The following is a 21,655-nucleotide window of genomic DNA, read 5'->3' on the forward strand; positions in this document are numbered from 1 at the left end:
ATGGGCCGTTCCCTCTCCACTCCCCCTGCCTCCAAGGAAGAAGGACAAACCTCTTGCTTGGGATTGGATCACTCAAGACTTGTATTTACATATCCCGCCCTTTCGTGGACGCAGCCCACTGGGCTGAGCTTCTGGGCCCTGGGGGCGCTCTGAATGGTCCGTCTTAGTTTACGATGGGTGGTGCTAGTACGGAAAAGTGGCGGGACCAAGGCTGCGGAGTGAGGCCAGGGCGGTGTGACTATTGGCTGAAGAGGACGTCTGTTTTCACAATCGCCGCTCCCGATTGGTGTTTTTCGTGGAATGGGCGGAGTTGCTGGAGTGGGGTTGCGGAGGGAACAGACCGCGGGAGCAGCCCGGGCAAGGCGAGTCGTGGGCAAGGGTTTCGTCTGTGCAGCGCTGCAGGTAATAGTCGCGTCTTGGATGGAGGAATCCGAGGTTGTGTCTCCTACCGCGTTAAGAACCAGCGCAGTTTCCCTATTCTATCATATGCCTTAGGGAGATCCGCCCGCCCCATTGTAATTAGTGCAATACTAGTCTCCCGCCAAGACAGGAATCCTACTCCGAAATAGCTACAATACTCTAGCATTCCCCCATCCCATAATATTCCACCAACACCACCCTCTCTCGGTGTGGCTAGATCTTCTCTTAGTAGCTTATAGCCAACACAAATGTAGATGAGTCGTGCTGTAGCCTACCGGGACAGGATCGATGTCCCATCCCATAATACGTCCCATTGCGGCAAGCAGGGGAGCTTGTGCCTTGTATGTATCTTGTATTCACCCATGGGGGAAAGAGTTTTATTCTACAAAACTGCCTTCATTTGGCGCGACCCCTTCAATATTCTGGTTTAAAATGCATTTTAAAGCTACATTTGGCATGCAGCTTTCTAAGCTTTAAGAAGCACTTTAGCTTGCTTTTTATAGTCTATTCCCTAAGAGTAACTTTGTAAAATAGGACGTCACCAGTTGATAGTACTCTTCTTGGGAAATTGCCTCAGGCTATTTTATTTCTTTTTTTCTAAAATATAATTCTGAGTTTATAATAATCCTCGAACAGCTGCACATTTTGTTTCCTGCAGAGTGTATTCCCTTTCCTATTTCTACATAGCTAACAAAACTGTGGCTCCCTAGTGTTACTCCTCAGGCAACAATGTATCCACCTCCTGCTACTCTCCCAAGCTATATACATCCTGTTTCTAGCCTGATACTTTTACTTTTTACATTGTTTTCCTGAAAATGTTTAGCAACAGATGGAGAAACCCGGCTGGGTTTCTGATTTCTCACAAATCAGATCTGTACAACTTTGCAGTCCATTAGACTGGTTACAGCCCACCAGCAGTGTCTGATGGATTCCTGGGATCTTGGTAAGCTTTCTGGCTTTGCTAGGGACTGCAGAAATAGGTTTTGGAGCTCTTGGCCGACTAGAAAGTAGAATATGTTCGGTTTGATGGGCTGGTCCATTGCCATGCTGGCTAAGGCTGATGCAAATTGAAGTCCAAAGTATCTGGAGAGAACCAGGTTGAGGAAGGCTGATACACCGGATGTCCGTAGGGATGGAGAGAGGCGATCAATGCCCTAAGGTTCTGTTTATCAAACTGCAATATCTTACTGCAGTGGACTGAATGGCCAGATCCTTAGGGAGACGAGAGCGAAATCTTGAAAGACTCTGTGGCAAAGGTTTCTAGCTGTGTGTTCCCTCTATGCATTTCATGGAGGACTTTAAGAATGTAGAGTAGGTACATGGCTGGTAGATGTGCTCGCCAAAGCCAGAACAATGCTTCATTCCTTTGGCTTCATTCCTTTGACTAGCCACAGTTTCTCCTTGTGTTTTCCTCAAATGCCTTAGTCTCTTTGTCTGTCACCGTTTACCGTATCCTGTCTCTGTTGACCACAATATTTGTATCTTTGTATGAAGAGCTAGGTTTCTCCTTTCTCCAACCCTCTCCACTTGATGTTTGCTGCCAACAGTAGCTTCTAATCACCCCTCAAAAGTTGTGCACTGACTTTCTCCCTACTGAGAGACTTGCATTTGTTTTGCACACACCAGGCTGTCTTTCTTGGCTCCAATTTGGCATTGATATCTACAGCAGATGCATATATTCTTTCTCCTTTGCTTTTTCAATATTTTGGAGCCCAGACCTATGTAGAATACCCCCCCCCCCCAAATCTGTTCTGTTGGCTGGACCAAGGGCCGCAGCTTTAGCAACCCCAAAGGGGATTAGTTCTTGTTTATACAATGGCTTGTGGATTCATTTGTGAGCTCCTGTAGTTCAAGTAATTTGAGGATTTGGGTCTGACTTCCCTTTTTAGCGTATCATGTTGCTGTCTCTGGTTGTTTTCCCCTCTTGGCTTCTTTAAATGAACTGCGTTTTTTAAGGCTGCATTTTCCTTTGTGCCCCTATTTCCTCATTTTCTTGAGTGTGTTGTATCATAATGCTGTTCCTAGACGTTGCCACCTCCCCCCAGTCTACCTAGAATGTAGGTGGCTTACTCCCCTCCTTTCCCCACCTCTGATTTGATGCTCTCATTATTATTATGCCACTTTAAATTGCATTTGCTGCTTTGCATTGGTTTGTAATTGGTGACAAACAGATACATATTTGAATTTACAGGCAGTTGAACTGAAGAGAGTGACTTTGGAGCTTTCATCTCTTCTGCCATTTGGGATTTAATTTGCATCATCTGACTCTTATCTTGGAAGAAGAAAAAAAGCAGCAGCAGCAGCAGCAAGTCAAACCCACACACAACATGTTGTTGCGCAGAAGGACTTCCACTCCCTGGCTGTGCTATTAATGTTAGCAATCAGGAAAAGCCTTTGGGGGCTGCAGATTCTCTCTAGTCTGATGCCGCCGCCGCCACCACTGCTACTAAGGGTTTTGGTGCAGGGAATCCAAACTGCTGCCTTTCCGTCCACCAAGCTCTTCACATCTGCATGTCTCTGCTGCTTGCGCACACACCATCTCACACCCTCTCTCCATGGACTGATTGCTGTTGGAAGACAAGGCTGACCAAGTGATCCTGTGTGTGTGTGCACGCGCTTTGCGGGAGGGAGGCGGAGCACAAATTGCATTTATTTGTTATATTCTGGAGGATCTGTTTTGAAGATAATCTTTTTTGGGGGGAAGGAAAATATGACGTCGCCAGCCAAATTCAAAAAGGATAAGGAGATCATAGCTGAATATGACACACAAGTCAAAGGTAAGGATTAAAACATGCGAGCGTGGTGTTTTTCTGTGTCTCAGTCTCAACTCGGAAATGCAGGGACTCATGCTACATGTTTGGGTGTGGAAGGGGAAAGCATTTACAGATCGTCAGGAATTTGCAGTGCTTTTCAATAGTGTAATGTTAGAAGGGATTGACAGGGATTGCTGTTTCATGGGGTGGGCTCTTGAAGTACCACTGTTATCTTAAACATAGATTATTTTATGATACTTTTTGTTTTCTATAAAGCATATGCAAAATGTGTGTGTGGTGTGTGTGTGCACGCACATGTACACACACACACACACACAATTATATTTTGACTGTAAATGGAACCCCTCCCCTAGGAAGTATATGTATTAGCCTAAGAAGCTTTGTCACTTGGCAGTATTGTGGATTTCAGCTTAGAGGAGCTTTTTACAGCTGTATGCACCAAAAGGCTTTCACTCTTCATGAATGCCTTCTGTGTGCATGCGTGTTTCACACATCCCTGGCAACTTGACTGCAACGCCCTTCAATTTAAATGTAATATATGTGATGATACACTGCTTAAGTGGGTCTGTGCTTTTGCCTTTTGGGGGGGGGCAGGATGTCCTTGTTGAAAGCATAGCACAACCTTTAGCAGACAACTTGGAAGGCAAGCTCTGTGCAACAATATCTTGGTGGCATAAGGCGAGTGGGCTTGGTTTCACACCATCACATGCCCTGCATGACACAGTAGAGAGATGTTTGTCTAACCCTTTTGTGTCTGCCGAGTTTTCAGTGTTCATATCTGTGTGCAGTGAAGTCTTATACTTGCCTGTGTATAGCCTGACAAAATGTTTCTTAATAGGTGAACTTTTAAAGCAGTCTTTTGCATGAGGAGTACTTGACTTGCACTTTGTGTTTGTAAAAAGACTTAAGAGAGCAGCTTTGAGTTTGTGAGAAAATAATGTGTTCTAGTTGTGAACTATATGTGCGCCAGTACTTGGTCTGCTCCCATTTAAGTAAATGCTGATCTGTGGCCTCTTCTTATATGTAAGATCACTGCCTTCATCATTCTCTGACTTTCTGTATCACACAAGAGAAGTAAACCCCCCCCTTTTTTTTAAAGAAGTCTGTGAAGCTTAGATCATAAATGGCTTTTTAAAAAGTGTTTTGGGATTCCTTGGTTGGAGGCAGTAGCCAGTCAAAGCATTTTTGTTATCCACTTCTCCCTTTTCTACTAATGTTAATGTAATCTTTTGCTTGGCAAGTGAACAGCTAGGGTTTTTCACATTCCAGTGGCCAACAGGAGGCACTGACTCAGAAAAGCGTGGTCTCTATCAGGCAATAGATTGCTGACTGTTCTGGAAGGGTAGGTGGTCTTAAAAATGCAGTGTTCAAAATATATGCGTATGAGACTTGAATTTCCTTTGTTTCAGGATACAGCAGGGAGGGAAACCTCCTCCACTTTGTTGAAACAATGCAGAAGGCATTTGTTCTTTTCACAGTGGCTGCTCAACTGTTGTGGCCTCCATTCTACATGGAGATCTGTACTTAGGGAAGGGATTTAAGGTGAGCAGGAAAACCATGAGAGTTTATTTTAGCCAGAAGCCACACTGTTTTTGGTTGTGATCCTATGCAAAATTCAACTTTGTATTTGGAAGGCAACTCTGGAAACAAAGCAGCGTCCAATTCTAATCACTTTCTTTGGAGTTCCTGTTTTGTTTTTCAGCATAGTCTGAAGCACACTCTGTGCCCCCACTGCAGAAATGTTCAAATTATTCATGGAGAACAACACAGAATTTGTACTTGGGTCTAAATAATGAAAATTAAAAATATTTCCACATAAATTCACAGATTGTTGCTTTGAAAGCATTAATGTAACCTTGTAAATAATGCCATATAAGTTGCTAGCCTGCAGGGGTTTTTTTTGTTTATTTGCCTGCTAAGGTGCTAATAGTTTGTGCTTCCATGTTGGCCACTGAAGATGGGAAAGGAGGTTCCCCATCTTCACAGCTACTAGCCTTTTAGAAGGTTTGTTTAAAAGTGCCTTCTGCCAAAGAAGAGATTTTCTTCCATCACAGCTAGTCCAGAAAACAAATGAATTGGCAGGGGAGGAATGGGTAATCCATTGATTCTCCGGCAGCCCAAGCGCTCAGCTGCATGGGAATTCCTGATCACCTACGACTACCAGGAGTATTGTGAAACATATGTGTGGACTATTCTAAAGATCTGGAAGTTACTGGTGAACAGTAGGCTGGTGGATGGGTGGACACCAAAACCTGTTACCCAGTCTTCTCTGTGTTGTGAGTCTTCAAGGCACTGATGATGCAGTTCTATTATTCTTATATGACTTGGACCATATATTCCTTCCTCATTATGACCATATGACCTCTTATGACCAATGGCCAAGGATATGATAAACAGTGAGATCCCAACATGATCGTGGGAACTAGTTTACTTTTCACTGAAAGTTGTAAGAGTTCTCCATACTTGAATGTTGGGTACAAACACAAGAAATACACCCTCATTCTATCCTGAGAGGAGATGGTATCCTGTTGGAAAACCCATGGGTAGTGTTAATCCTAATCATTGTTTATCTGTTGTAGCATGTGCTTGCAAGGCAAGAGAAGATGCTGTTCTGATGTGTTCTCTTTTTCATTTACTTTTGCCTTTTGCAGTGGCTCTTGATTTGTAGCTGGGATTTGGAGGAAATAGACCTATTGCACTGGCAAAGCATGGCTTCCTCATTCCTTTCCTACTTCACATGATTCTTCATTGTGTGAATTTCTTTCTTTTTTTTAAGCCATGCTAAATCAGACCAAAGGTTGATCTAATCCAGCTTTCCGTTCTGAGATGTCTATGGGTAGCCCATAAGCAGGACATATTACAGCAACTGTGGCAGCTGTAGATGCATTTTGAGTTTGGCCATGGTATATTGTGAGAAGGAGGAGCCAAGGTACTACTTGATGCTGGAAGACATCTTCGGCTTGGTCACTATTATGTGGTACCTCCTAGGATTGCACTTTTAAAAGCTTGCCTAGGAAGACTCATTTGAAGTATGACTTGGCTGTTTAATTCAAGTCTGCTGTTGCTCCTTCTGACTGAAACACTAACTCTGCACCTGGTTTGTGTCCATGTTCTGCAGTTGGATGATGGGTTTTCTGCCCTTTTCTGGTATTTAGCCACAGCACTGTATGTTGCATATATTGTATGTAAATACTGTATTCTCTGTCAAAGGAGAGGAATCATTGGTAGATAAAATGATAGGACATTTTCAGCTTTAAAGCATTCAGGGGATCTTTAGCAGCAACATTATAGTGGAATAAAGCTATACTTTGAGACTTACATTGGTAGTAATCCAATATGATCTGATCAAACTTCATAATTCTGATAGGGAAATGCATAGAATTTATATAATCTTGTAGCTTGACTTGTGCTGGGTAAGAATTCTGGGTTTGGTTTGGAAATGTCTTGAGAAAGGCAACAAAATTCTGGATTAGCTAGATTCTAATTACTGTAGCTTCATGTTCTTAGTCAATGAATGAATAGGATTTCTTCTTTAGCAATTACCTTTGAATGAGTTTAAACCTTAGTCTGTTCATGAGGAAGTAAGTTTAATTGCATTCACTGGGATTTATTCCCTAGTAAGTTTGCACAGGAGTACAACCATTCTATACTTTCAACTCCTTTCTTTTCTATAGTTGTATATATTAGTTCAGCCTTCCCTGATATGGCAGCTCTCAGATGTTTTGGGCTTCAACTTCTATCAGCTGCAGGCTGCCAGGCTGGAAAATGCTGGAAGCCGTAGTCCAAAACTTCTAGAAGACACAAGGTTAGGTAAGGATGCTTTAATCCATGGAGACACATTTATAAGTGATAGCTGGAACTTGAATCCCTTCTTAAGTGACAATTATTGTTTTCTTTAGGATCAAATTGCTCTATTTGCAAAATTTATCTTCTTTTTAGAGAAAAGAGCATGTCATTGGCTGGATTCATACAATAGGATATACTGGAGCATGGACTGAGTGTGTGTTGACCCATGGGGTTGTTGTTGAAGTGTGGGTTGATGTGTAAAGACAAAACATGGTTTGTTAACTAGGAGGAATCCACAAAATAACCCAAGGTTTGTTGTTGGGTTGTCCACTGTAGGTTCTTTGTAGTTAACAAATCATGGTTTGTTAACATGGCTGGGGTCACCACAACACAATAACCCACCATTCAACATCAACTCATACTAAACTCTCGTTGTGTGAACCAGGCCATAATGTAGGTGCACATGCTATACCTTGCTTAGCCACTGAAGCAACGTGATTACTAATTTTCTTTTATCTATGTGCAAGGGGCATGCTTGTAAACATTGGCAGCTGGGTCTATTTTTCACAGGAAAGAGGAAGTATTCTTAATGCTTTCCCTCTACATAGTGTTTTGAATGACGTGGTTTGCACAGTCCCTGTAGCCATGGTAATTTGCACGTGCATGGATGCCAGCTTCCCTCAAATCTTATGTCACTCCAACCCATTGAAGGTGACCTGTTGGGTGGTCATGACAGGCCATGGGTCCTGGGTGGTTTGTTAAACTGCCCTAAAAACTAGGCTTAGATGTTACAAGAACTCTTGCTGAGTGAGGGTGATTATGTAGATCACTCAGCTCATGAGAGGTGGTCAATCACCATGTGATTTTGTGGACCCAGCTGTTGGAAGCCCAAGTTTACTTGCATTTTCTTTTCCAATGACTGTTCGTAATTGTTCAGTAATAAGGGCAACGTATTTTACTTATGCTCACAGCCACACTTTCTGTTACTGCTTCCTTGCTTTTCTGTCTGGTGGCACAGATCTTGACCATATGATTGAATTGACTAATGAGAGGATGCTTTTTTTTCTGAATTGCTTGTCCTTGCAGAAAAAAACTGGTGGATAGAGATGCACACACAGTTCATAGTCTAATCTTGTAAGCCATTAATTTATTTAATGGTTAATTAGTTGGGGAAAGCGCTGTTCTCACTGATGTGTAAATACTTCAGATAAGTAGCTAGATACCATGTGCTTTTGTCAGAGATAGAAATATCTCAAGTGAGACTTAACCACAGAGTCTTTGAATGAGTCCCCAACTTTTAGTGGTTACTATTGGAACAATTTGTTTTGGGGTTTGTTTTGCAAATACACAAAGTGGAGAGCTGTTGTATCAGTTAGAATATACTGTATTACAAAAAGTCAGAGGTTTGTCTTTGGGATTGCTGTGAACTTAAGGAGTAGCATTGTTCTTAGCTCATAAAGGACACAGTTTTTAATGAGAATTCTAGAGGAATCACACGTTGTCCCAGGATATATTGAGAATCATTATTTTTGCTCCTGATATTATACTGAAGTGTGAACCAAATCTGGTGGAACTTGATTGCTCTGAAGCTCCCTCTTCACCTGGGCATCCTTAAAAAGGCACATCTTCAGCACAGTTTTGGCAAAAGGCTGTGATTAAGGATGCATGACGAATTAGTGGAAGGAATATGTTGAATAGCTGCAATTCTCCTGGAAACTCTTGGAGGGGAGGGAAAGAGGAAGAAGGTTGTCTTTTTGCATTACCATGTGCTCTGGGAAGATTAAGGAATCTGCAGATCTAGAAAGGGAGATTCCATCACTTCCATATGGAGCCTCCGACAGCACAAATTTCTCATTTTCCCTGAATAGACCTCTCTGTATTACTTACATGCCACTGAGATAATTTATGCCTAACAGCAGGCTTTCTGGTCATGGCTTTGACTTGTGCTACTTGAACTGCTTTAAGATCACCACATTTGTTTGTAGCTTAACTGTGTTAAGTCCAGTGTATCTAGGTTATATTGAGGATAACAAACTAGGATGTTTTTCTCTAATTTCTTCTTCTACCTTCTCCAATGGATGATAATATTAATTGATTCACATAAAGGTCTAAATACCAGTTAGTATGTTGATAAATTTTACTACAGGGATAATTTAAATTCTGTTTTTTTTTTTTTTTTTTCCTAGCCAATTGGGGGTGTGGGGCAAGGAGATTCTTTTTCATTGGGGGAAAAGTGGCCAAGTTGTTATGGAAAAAACAGATCAAAATAATCCACAACAAAGGTGTAAAGGGTATGTGTTTTATTGCCTTTATATATGTGAATAGCTGAAACTCTCTGGGCAGTTTATAAAATGAAACTTTTAAACCATACGGTGAAAAACACAGGAAAGTAGACTGTGCAAGCAAAAAAAATTAAAACAGACTAACGCTAAAAGAAAGGCCAGCGCTATTGTGCAGGTTTAAAAAGACAGACAGTTTTTAAAATGGAAGGACTAAAGAGCTTGGGAAGAGCTTGTCTGCGGTGCCAGATAAGCTTCTGTAGCTGGAACAGGCAGCAACCAGGATGTTGCTCCTGAATAAGGTCCTCTTCTTAGTAGCCACCCACTGGCTAGTGACTGGTGTGTATAATCATTTTCTCTTGCACAGGCTCCTTCTCCTCACTTTCAGTTATAGTGCTATCATACTTTGTGTCATGTTTGCATCATTAATGCTAACCATAGTTACCACCAATGTACATATTGCAACCATGGTTAAAAAGAAGCCAGGTTGAAAACTGGGATTAACTCTAGTTAGTTTCAGTATCAGTTCTCTGATAACACATACTTCAAATAGTAAGGTTTCTTGGGATATCTGGGTCTCACTGATGGGACACACATTCAAGGTGGTCCAGGGGTAAAGAGGCATAATTGGAGATTCCAGTTTAGAAGCCTGGAAGATGAGGGTTCAAAATTGTATGTGGAGCTTTCATGGATAGAAGAGACTGCCTGCTATAGTGGTTATTTCTACTGTGTATAAATGACCTGGAAGTGGGTTTAAGTGCACAAAGCTGAAGGTCACTCTGTGAACTTTTTTGGAAGATCCAGCTTTCCAGATGCTTCCTCCAAGTACACAAGCATCAAGACATTTTATTTATTTTTAACCAGAAGTGTCAAAGCATTAAGTCGAGTATGAAAAGAGGACTACTTGGGTGGCTGATAATGCAATATATGGATCAGATTGGTTTTTTAAAATGTAGTTAAAGAACACTTCCAGATACTCAGCTTCAATGTACCCAATAGCTTTCGTTCATGTACAGTAAAAGAAAAACATGCTGAATCTCTGGAGTTTCTTCACCGAGGAAAGTAACGGTTAACAAACACCATATAAATACTGTACATTCATGTAAGGCACTCTAGCTAAGCAATGGCTACTGTTTTTGCACAATTTGCAACATGATAGCCCTGAGTGCATGTTTTCTAGCAAAACTGTGGTGCTAAAATAGTTGACTTTGTAAATAATGTCACAAGCCTGCAGGATTTTTCTAGTGCAAGCGATTCTCACATTGCACCATAAGTCTTGTTCGGGTTTAATCTTTGTGATTCTGTGGGACAGATACATTGTTGGCAGCCTTATGCATTATGCCATGCAAGCAGTTTTGTGGTTTGAAATTTCATTTATTTTCTAAAGGAAATTCCACACACCTCAAGGGTTGAGCTAAGTAAAGCCACTTCTCTAAATTAGAGAGTTGCATGCTTCATTTCTTTTAATAACTGCTAGGCTTGTGACCCTGGAATTCTGCTTCTGAATTAAGTCATAGAAAAGTCAATAATACCTGATATGAGATTTAGAATGTTGGCAATGGGTTGGTGCAAAGCACAGGATTCTTTTCAAAAGCTAAATGTAAAATAATCTTGTGTTTACAAGGATTAGAATTATTTGGGAGTGGAATTCTCAAGTCATGATGTTATTATACTAGTATGTAGCCTGTGGTATGTCTAGATAAGAACAAGGGAGATTTACTTCCTAAGACATGTACCACTGGGTACAACTTGTCATTTCTTAAGCAGATAAAGTGCTAAAATGGAAAATATGGATTGTAAGTGGGTCAGATTTCCTGAAAGTGGTAGAGCTATCTATGATCTGATCCACCATACTACTTTGGTAATTCTGCCACACCTTCAACTAAAGTTTTCAGGCTTCTTAGACAATAGTATTTTAGCTGTTGTGTAGAATAAAGCCATGTAGTAGCAAGGCTTGTAGTAGCAATTATAGTTTCTTATTGGGCAACTGAGAAACAGTCCCATAGGGTGTGATCCATCTCTTCACTGGCATGTGTGTATTTGTTTAGGTATCTATAGATATATAATCTCTTGAATCCAAAATATATTTCCATGGGTGGTGGAATTATCGTAATGGGATTCTTGATTAGTAAGAATGCAGGGTGATTGGGTTGACTTAATAGTGACCTGACTGCATTCTTTAAGTAGTGTGTGCAGTACTTGTTATAAGCTCCTGCTCTTGTACCATTAGGGAAATAGTCACACATCATTGATATCTGGATTGCTAAGCAAGATGTAGAAATCCATTTCTTGAAGAATCCTACCCATTTCACAGTCACTGCCATCTAGGCAACGAAGCTTCGGGCTCTTAGTGGGCCAGGTCAGAAACTGTATTCCTGCTTCAACAAATTATGGTTTGATTTGAGTATGAACAAGCTATGAGCTTTGGCACTCCTTCCTCCCCTGTGTGCCTGGCTTTAGACAAGACTTCCTTGTTTAAATTATAGTTTCCTGGAATGTATGAAACTGGTTTAATTGCTCCCTGCAAACTTGACTCACCCATGTTAATACTTGTATTGTGTTTGTGCCACCTGCTCTGATGTTCTTTAGATTACACTGAGATGCTGCTGCACTTGTTTGCAGTAAATAATTGTTGATGAACCATTTAATTGTATGAGATTCCAGTTATTCTTGTCAAATAAATGGAAACAGCCAACGGCGGGTCTGCTGCTTTGAATCAACTTGCTTTTCACTGTAGAAATTATACGAAGATCTTAGTAAATGAATAAGTAGATGTCACTTTCATCCAAGCAAGTATTTGATCTTTGGGAGAAAAGTATTGGAAAAGTATCAGCTGTGCTATTAGTTTTAATAGTATGCGTTATTTCAGACTCTTCTGGGTTTTTCCCCCTCTATATTTGGAGGATTCCATTGCCTTGTTTATTTAAAAGGGGTACTTTCCTATAATTGTTTGGGCATGTATTTTCATATAAATTATAAACACAAGAACTTAACAGCCTCAGATATTTGAATTGACAAATTAATATTAGTAATTCTAGTCTAATGCTTAGGTGATAGAACATGATACAATATTTTTTCTGAACCTGCGTACTCTGATTTTCTGAATAAAGATAGTTATATAAATGGCACACCTGTATGACTTTCAGTCTCAGTTGTTTCTGTAGGAAGATCCCAATGTCCCTGCCCTTCCTTACCTTTTAACATTGTGCCTTTTAATCAGAAAGTGTTTCTTTAATTGTATAATTATTCTAGTTATTAGTTGTTACCGAAGAAAGAATTTGCACAAAGATTCAATAGTACAATCTTTCAGTACTTTCAGTGTTTGGACATTCCCATGACTGAAGGCAATCCTTTATCAGCCTTCAGATATTTTGCACTTCAGTTCCTATCAGATATTTTGCAGTTCAGTTCCTCTGGCCAGCAAGGCCAGTGGTTAGAAGTCCTAGAAGCTGTCATCTAAAACAAAATAAGAGGACCAGGCTGGGAAAGACTGCTGTAGATTCTCAGTTAATGCTTTGGTGCAGCAATTTCATTTCCACTTTAGCCCTGTAGATGACATTCTTGGCTCTTTGCTGGTCCTGCAGTACAAGGCTGGACAGGGCAGGTTCCTTCTGTCTCAGTCCTGTGTATAAGATTCCTTTGGTGTGGATTCACTGCAGAATCCATTTGGTCATGAAACAGATATGCTTTCCCTCCTTAGATCTGTAGCTCAGCCTCTGAAAAAGATAGTGAAATTTGATTTAAAGGCATGTTTCAACATGCTGTGCATCATGTTACTTTTTTTTCAGAATATATGTAGATACTGAGCAGCTACTATTTATGTCTTGTCCACACCCTTGCAATATTTCTGACGATATAGATGGTCACAAACGTGTGCAGTGTAGGCTTTAACATTCCTTTTTTTTCATTGAAGCCTCTTTCATAGCTTTTGCATTAATTTGGCGTTTGCATGGATGAGGGTGTAGGGCTGAATGGGAGCCAGTTTCCCACGTAGCCCCATCCCAATCCCTCCTTTAGACCAAAGTCCTGCAAATGGGCACCTGATTATGTGTGTAGATGTTCCATGAGAGTGGGAACTCTGCATGGATTTGCAGCCGCTTTGTGGGCAAGGATGGTGCCGTATTCCCTCTTTCTCCGCTGTGCATGGGGCAGAAGTGTGAAGGAGTTGGTATGAATGGGGCATTCCCTTAAAGTCCTGTGTCTCCTTCACAACTGTAGATCTTTGCCCAGTTCTTGTTATTTTCTCATCCCTTGCATGTGGATGGAACCCAAAAGTTCACCTAGCAAGTTACTTCATTTTCCGCCTCTGTCATTGTTCCAATAATACACTGCCATGCCTTGGTGCTCACTAACATGGACACTGGCGAAATTGCTGATCTAAGTCCATTCCCTCTTTTTGTCTGTCAAGTGGCCTGTATAAATGGAGTGGCAAGCCTCGGCTTATTAATTAATATCTTTTAAACATGAGCTATTTCAATGTATGATGTCCATCTTGATAGAGAGGCTGATATTATATTGTAGTGAACTTTGTATTGGTGGTGGAGATTGATGTTTGCAGAGGCTTGAGGATTCTTTTGTTTTGGCTGTACAGGAGTTTAAAAGTATTCCAGCGCTCCAATTATCCTTGAAAGCACTTGCTTCATTTGTGAAATGGCTTTTCTTTGGTATAAGTCAAAGACTCTGTGATAATTTTAAAATGATCTGAGCCAGCCCTCTTAGTGTTTTATCTCTGTTATGTATATATATTAAAACACCAAAAAGGCATAGCATGTTTTCATTAGACAGTTTTAAATAATGGGAATTACGTGCTTTGGCATTTCATGTTCATTCAGAAATTATCAACTCACTTTGTGTTTCTGGCCCATACAAAGAATTGAGTAACACTTTATTGCTAAAACAGTGATTAAAATCCTTTTTAAAGGGGTTATGGCTACAATTTTATGCTTGTTCATAACTAAACATGTATAGGATTATGTTGGGAATTTATCAATGCTGGATGCACAGGTATATTCACAGTTATGCATTTGTTTCTTTCAATTGGAATCAGTTGGTTTTGTGCTGCTCATTGTAGTCTCGTGTTTCTATCCCAAAGTGAAAGATTTTACAGGTAACAGCACTGGAGGGAATGAACTGCTATAAAGGCCTAAATCAAAGTCAGGAATCATTTAGCAAACTGCTAGATGAACATCTTTAACTGCATGGCACAAGCATCCACAAATCTTTGGTTGTCTTTTCTATTGTAAAGCTGTTCTGTCTTTTAAAAGTGTTTGGGGAAACCACAGCTGCTGTGATGTACTTCTTTGGATGTTCATGCCTTAAGGGTTGCCCTAATGGAAAGTAAAAGTGGAAGCTGCTGGAAAAAAACTGCTTTTTTCTCATTTCTTCAAAATAGGGTGAATTTTATAATTGTCAATTTTTTATAATTCATTTTATAACTATGATTTGTACCCTTTGATCTAAGTAAACAAGACTTACTGGTATAGTTGAATTGTTCAAAAGGTGATAGTCTCCTGATCATGTTTCCTACTCTGATTCCTTTCCCATGGATTCGACTGGACTGGGTCAGTGCTTCCTTAGGGCTTGTTTGTAAAGTGGCGGATCATAAAGGCCCATGTCCTCCTCTATCGCTCTTTTAACAAGTGGTTTTTACTTAAAAACTTGGAAGGAGAGGTATGATGTCACCATGTGGGAGACTTGACCATTGGACTGAATTCGAAGATGCTATACAGACATTTGTTTTATAGGCCAATTACCTAAGGCCAATCTTGGTCTGTTAAACTAGTGCCAAGTTGTAAACTGCAAATATGACAGAATAGGATCCAAATAAATCTTGGCTACTAGAGGCCCTGCTATGGTTTATGTGATAAGGTTTGGGATGGGAGGAGGTTTTTAAACATCTTGTGAAGGTTTTGATCCACTGTTCATATGTAGTGATTAATTTTACCCTCTGGCTGACCTGCTTATTTCTTCTTACATGAGAATTATAATTAAGCCATTATTAATTGTAATAGTTTGTCTCAGTAAGCATGGATTACTTTCTTAGTCACTTGTAAAATCTGTTTTCCATGGTTTCTCCTCATAGCCCAGTTCATGCACTCTGCACACTTATTGGAAGTATATTTCTATGGCTGTTTATACCTATCTTGTTGCTTCTTAGGAGAATGATTCCTTCTTTTCACCTACTGGTAGGTTCATGAAGTTCTTGTTTCTTTTGAATTCCAAATGGCTTTGAAATGGAGGTTTTTGTTCCCCCATATTCTTTAAATAAAACACTTCCTTAAAAAGGGCTATTGTTGTTATTAAGATGGCAAAAGGGGGGCAGTTTCTCCCAATCAGCCTTTAAATTCAGTGTGTTTCCTGTAGATTTTTTTTTTTTTTTTGAGGGGGTGGTCTGCTTTTATGCAATCAGCTTGCTATTATCCATGTTATGTCTCAATAGGGCTGACTCCAGAGGATTGCAGGAAGAAGCTATAATATGAACAAAAGACTTTTTTAAAAAAAGCCTACTACTGTACATCTGGAGTGGGTGGGGGAAAGCTCTTTGACTCTATGAAGGAAAGGACAATTAAAGCATTACAAAGGCCACAGGATATAGCAATGATGTTTGTATGGAAACTTAATTCTACTGTGAATGAAAATGTGCACTCACATTTCCCACTGGAGTTGAATTTCTAAAGGACATGAATACTTGTTTTCATACTTTCTTCACACTGTGGGCTGTGTCCTCCAGTGGACTCCTTACAGTTGTGGACTACAGGCTAAAATGTCAGATCCGGGAAAATGCTGTTGGAGGTTTTGTCTGTTGCATGGGTTAGCTGTGCATCTTGCATTTTGAGCACAAGCACTGAATGTGCTCCTGTGCAAGAGTTGCACAGAATAAGGCTCCTATCCTGCTGGGAGAGGCAGGTCAGAATATTGGGTGGGAAGAGAATGAACCTCATGAAATGATTAGCCGCATTTAATTATGTCTTCCTTAGCTATCTGCATACTAAGATTAGATCCTCTGTTATCTCTGTAGAGAGACTCGGGATAGGAGTGAGAAAGTGCACGAACCAACTGAAGATCACGTCTCGTTTTGAATCTCTGCATACATCTGTCCATGTGTTCTGCCTTTAGCATTGTACAAATGCTAAATGCAATATGGGAGTGTTCAGTGTTATGGCCTGCAGTCTAAATAGTGTCATGATCCATACATGTGAAATTAAGAATTAATTAGCCCATGATTTACTGTGTAGGAGTAAGTGAACAAGCTGCCTCTGGTATGCTTCTCACTTCTGCTTGCATTTTGCAACCTCTGACAGGCCTGATCATAGGTTGTTCTCATGATGCCTGAACCTGGGCACTCTGGGTTGTTTGGGGGTCAACCAGTGTGAACAGCTCCCTGTGCAAGTGACTGCAAATGTCTGCCAACTGGAATCATTGGTGTATGTAAGTGCTTCTGGCCTTTATACAACTGTGGCAATCTGGAACACTGGAGGACCTCAGCAGACTCCTACAATAACCCTTTTCAGTGAGAAATTTCTATGAGATTCCCCTGCCCACTTTTGTGGAGAACTTTGCCTTGGAATCCCAAGAAAATGTAAGCTGTTTGCAGGTCTCCCTCACATGTTGGGTGAATGTCTGAATGGGGAGCAGGGCTCTGGCCAGCCATTGCATACATGACTAACCCAGCCCAATTTGATGGCCAGGAGGAAAAAAAGTTGTTTTTGTGAAGTTACTGTAAATAGTGAATTTTACTTTTTAGAAAGCCTTTCCAGCTTTAATCTAATACTAATGGTGGCAAATAGATAAGTCACATGAGATGCGGTTGGGTATACTAACTAGCAGCCAGCAGTTCTGCTTAGTGCCTCGGTTTTTGAGCTTGGCATTTGAGTAATTTCTACTTAATTAGTAAATTTGAAGAAACCATTGCTTTAATTGTATTTATTGGATTTATATCTTGTATTTTTTCCTTTTTAAAGAACTCAGACCAGCTTACATCATTCTCCTCCTCCCAGTTTTATCCCCACAACAACAACTCTGTGAGGTCAGTTGAGCTGAGAAGCTGTGACTGGTCCACAGTCACCCAGTTGGTTCATGGCTGAGCAGGGACTAAAACCCAGGTCGCCTGAGCCCCAGACCCTCACTCTTAAACACTACTCCACACTGGCTCTCATATGTTGGGATGCCCATCTGTTGAGAATATCTTCCTTGTAACGACCAGCACGGTTGACATGATTTTATATAATTGTGTGCATGCACACAAACATCCTCAGCTATCGAGTCCTCTTATCTGCATTCTTCCCAGTTACCAGCATCTATTCAGGACATGTGCTACTTCTACCTCTGTGAATAAAAAGAAAATCTGAAAGGTTGAAGTTAGATGAGTACGTACATACTGCTGCTTAGTGTGCACAAGCTTCCTCTTGTCTGCACACATATGAACAAATGAATACATACAGGCTATCCTATGGAGGGGCTCCCATGAAGTCCTGCATTGTTTTGCTTGTTAGCTCTGTTCCTCTAGGATTAGGTCAAATTTGCTGTGTCCTTTAAATCAAGATGTACTTGATTGACCTACATCATTGAGATAATATAGTGTGGGTTCAACCATGGTAACTGTCACTCAGAAATCTATCACAGAGTTGAGATTAAAGCAATGTGATCCTCAGTTACCATAAGGAAACATACATTTTTCATGCAAAAATGAACATATGCCTATGAATTTGTCACATGGAGTTGTGGGAGGAAGCTATCTTACATAGTACATGGATCTGCTTATGCAGAGTCATTCCATTGATCGTTCTAGCTAGTAATATGCCTTTTCTTGGCTCTTATCCTGAGCTCTTTCAAATACAGAACTTTAATTAGGAGATTCTTGGGACTGAATCTGGGACACTGTGTATACAGTTTATGCTATCACTGAGTGTCATGCCCTCCCTTCAGCAGTAGTAGAACTGGTTACTCGTAGAAATAAAATGCACTTCCGCAGTCTTCAGAAATCATCACACAGAGGTTTGGTCTACAGTGCCTACTTAAAATGAAGATCAGAAAATTTTTTCCTCCTAACTTGATTGAATCATATTTTCCCCTCTTACTGGGGGAGGGTGACAAATGGTAGAAGCAGGAAGATGATCTCCATTTTGAAAGGTAAAGTGAACATTTCCTAAGTGATCTTTCATTATGCAAAAGGTGTTTGCTGTATAAAATGGAAAGGATCCACTTGGGATGTTACATGTATCTGTAGGAAGAGTTCACTGATCTCTTAATGGTTTGGCATTTAACCACTTTACCTCTGGTGTTTTTCATGAGAAGGTTAAATGGTGCTTTCAGAATCACTTTCTGAGAAGGTGGAATGGTATTTTCTTCCACAAGCGGTAAAAAAAAAATCTATCACTGTAAGTAGGGAGAAGCTTTCTGGTTTATTAGTATACAGTTCTCTCTTTTCTTCTTGCTTCTGCTTCAGTAGATCTCTCCCTGACCCCCCCCCCCACATATATTCTTTTTTTGAAGCCAAGCTGTTTATATAAATAAAAGCTAAACAAACACCAGCAGAAATTCTTGTAAGTAAAAAAAAAAAACCCAACAACTAAGAAACAATGTATATTATAAAAGGAGTGTTTTTGCAGAAACTTAAATATCATACTAAGAGTTTAAGAATGCTGAATGTCATTAATACTCAAATTTAGCACCAACCAATTTTTGAAATGACATTTTAATTATGGCTGTTATTCTTTGGACATTGCATATTCCTCTTGCTTTGGGTTGAACTCATGGTATTGGGCTCACTCATAGGAGAATAGGAAACTGCTTTTTATGAGGTCCGATACTGTTTGCTCTGACTGACTGTGGCTGCCTGAGTCCTGATCCTTTGTCAGTAGAGATGGTAGCAATCAAACCTAGGACCTATGGCTTGCAAAGCGGGTGCTTTACCATGGAGCCAAGGTCTTTTCTTGATGCATGGGAAATACTTGGTTATAACTGCATGTTCCCTTGGTAGCTAAGTTCTCCTTCTGTGGGATGAGATCACTCTGAAGCTCTTGTGACCAGTAGGTTGCGAAACCAGAAGTTTTCTAAGATTTGTTGTGAAAATGTGAAATTTCTTTGAATGATAGATGAGAAGATCGTAATATGTAGTCATGTAGGAGAAATATTTATTGATAACAGGATCTTAAAAATTATATTACTGCTTTTTGTGTACAAAGCAACTTGCTATTTGCAACTACAATAAAACTGTATTCATTGCGTATCTCTATTATACATTTTCATTAATCATCTAGAGAACCTCCTGTGTCAGATTAAGGAAGTTGTGTAAAAATGATTTCCTCCCATTGTACTAAGAATATTCTGTTTTCTTTTATTCAGCTTTGAAGAAAAATGTGAGTGCATTTTTCTTTCCAAGTTCCAAGCAAAACCTTTAATCCTCAAGATTCAGTGCAGCACTATTATTAGCCTGGACTTGGTAGGTACTTAGAGGGAACCCCCATACACACACACATCCAATGGTGGAGTTTGAATCTTATGTTTCTAATTGAATAGCCCTGCCCAAAAAGATCTCTCTAACAGTTCTGCAATTTTAGATGTGAGCGAAGGGAAGGGCTGTAGTTCAGTAGTAAAGCGTAAGCGTTGCCTTCAGAAGATTGCATGCCCTTCAGTGGGCTCAATTACAGGCAGGACTGAGAAAGTGCCCTTTCTCAATTCCCACTAATAAATATTACAGACAAGGGCCTGGTTCGTGTAGGACACTAATCATTTGTTCATGCAGTGGGTTGCTGTGGTATGCAGACCTAGCCTCATTGACAAACCATGATTTTTTGACTATAAACGAGTCAGAAAGAAAACCCATGGTTTATGGTTATGAACCATGGTTATGCACTCTGGTTGTTGTTCTGTGTAGGGCTGAGATGAATCCTTTCAGAATCTGTTCCTTTAGCATCTGCAGACTTCCTTTTGTACTAGTTCTGTAAAATAAGATGAACGAAGAGGAAGTGCACAAAGGCTTTCTGCATCAGGAGAAGCTACAGGATGCAAGAAAGGGGTACTGCCCATGGGTGCGTCAGCTGCCATTTTTGGCAGCCAGCCTTTTTCCCAGCTTGCTGCTGGCAGCAGTGGCATGCAGAAGAAAGAGGCGCCATGAGCAGGCTCACCAGCTGCCCTTCCTTGTGACCAACCTTCTGCCCCAGTTGCTGCTGCCAGATGTGGCACATGTGTGAAAGAGGTGCCAACAGCAAGCACACTATCTGCCTTCCCTGGTAACCGGCCTTCTTCCCTGCTTGAGTGCTGCTTGTGCAGCACATGGGGCTTGATTCTTGGTGAGTACCACCCCTCCCGTGCTGATGGCCCTCATTGGGAACTTTGACTCGAGGCCACTGCAAATTGGCCCTGAGACAGCGAAGCCAAGCCTAGGGAATCTGGCAGATTCCCACCCCCAGATGGATTCTTTGCATATCCCTATTTACCTGTGAACTCAGGACTACTGGTTGCTTAGAGACTGCCTCACAAGGCTGCGGAGGTGCCGGACAAGAGCCTGCACTCAGTCACTGTACATGTTGGTACTATCACACCACAAAGGCATTCGATACACATGGAGGGTGCAGGTGGAGAAGGGAGACAAATGATCTAGGAATTGAGAAAGACCTATCTTGTCCTCCTTTTGTCTTTGACTGCCAGAAAAACCCTGAACAGGGCAATAAAACATGGATTAAATAAACCACAGGGTTTCTAGTGGTGTGTTTACTTGTTGAACCAGTGGAATGACACAGTATAAGGTAACTTCCTTTGTTTGTGTCATGAAACAGGCTGTGACTGGGCCATGCTGATTCTGAATGACAGCATTGATGGTTAGCTATTTCAAAATTCTTATCTAATGAACACAAGAGATGCTCAAAATAATTGTTTGCATTCCCAGAGGGCCAATATCAAAGTATTTCTCATTTGATATGGCATCTGAAGATTCATGCAGTTCTGTTTTGTTTACATAGGAAGAAGGTAGTGATATGATTGGTTACTAGGTAAAGAGCTGTGAGATAAGCAACAGTTAGCATAAATTCACTTGAATAAATTATGTCTTGTTCACACACTGGCTTGCAATCAAACACTTGAAATTAATTCAGATGTTGTTGCCCTAAGTTTTCTCCCTAGGGTGTGGTGGTAATAGCAGGTTAATTGTTTGACACCTCATCTTTGGTTGAGCTCTCATTTCTTTTCTGAAGCCTATTTTTTTCTGTTGGTTTGTTTAGATCAGCTTAATTTTGCAAAACCATGACATATTGATACGGTATCTTAATGAGGCTTTTTAGCCAAGCACCATATATATGTGTGGAAAGATCAGGAATATTAGGGGTAGCCCCTTCATGGACTGAAAAAACTTTGGTTCAGTGTAGTTAAGGGTATATTTGTCTAAGGCCAGCAAAGGAT

At 40.6% G+C, this 21,655-nt stretch overlaps 1 protein-coding gene across 4 annotated transcripts in view; it reads left to right on the forward strand.

Moving 5' to 3' along the window:
* Window positions 1-319: 319 nt before the first annotated feature.
* SRGAP2 (SLIT-ROBO Rho GTPase activating protein 2) overlaps window positions 320-21,655 on the forward strand; it is a 200,730-nt gene continuing 179,394 nt past the window's right edge. For 2 of the 4 annotated variants that reach the window (XM_044446203.1, XM_044446211.1), the window contains exons 1-2: window positions 320-402; window positions 2,612-3,197. In XM_044446203.1, the coding sequence (XP_044302138.1) occupies window positions 3,131-3,197 (67 nt within the window). In that variant the 5' untranslated portion in view covers window positions 320-402; window positions 2,612-3,130. Of the gene's footprint in view, window positions 403-2,611; window positions 3,198-20,529; window positions 20,551-21,655 lie in introns of those variants that run through there. The other 2 variants (XM_044446238.1, XM_044446256.1) reach the window with 2 other exon arrangements.

The sequence above is a fragment of the Varanus komodoensis genome, unplaced genomic scaffold (assembly GCF_004798865.1).
Source record: "Varanus komodoensis strain SLA01 unplaced genomic scaffold, ASM479886v1 scaffold1, whole genome shotgun sequence".
NCBI classification, from domain to species: domain Eukaryota; kingdom Metazoa; phylum Chordata; class Lepidosauria; order Squamata; family Varanidae; genus Varanus; species Varanus komodoensis.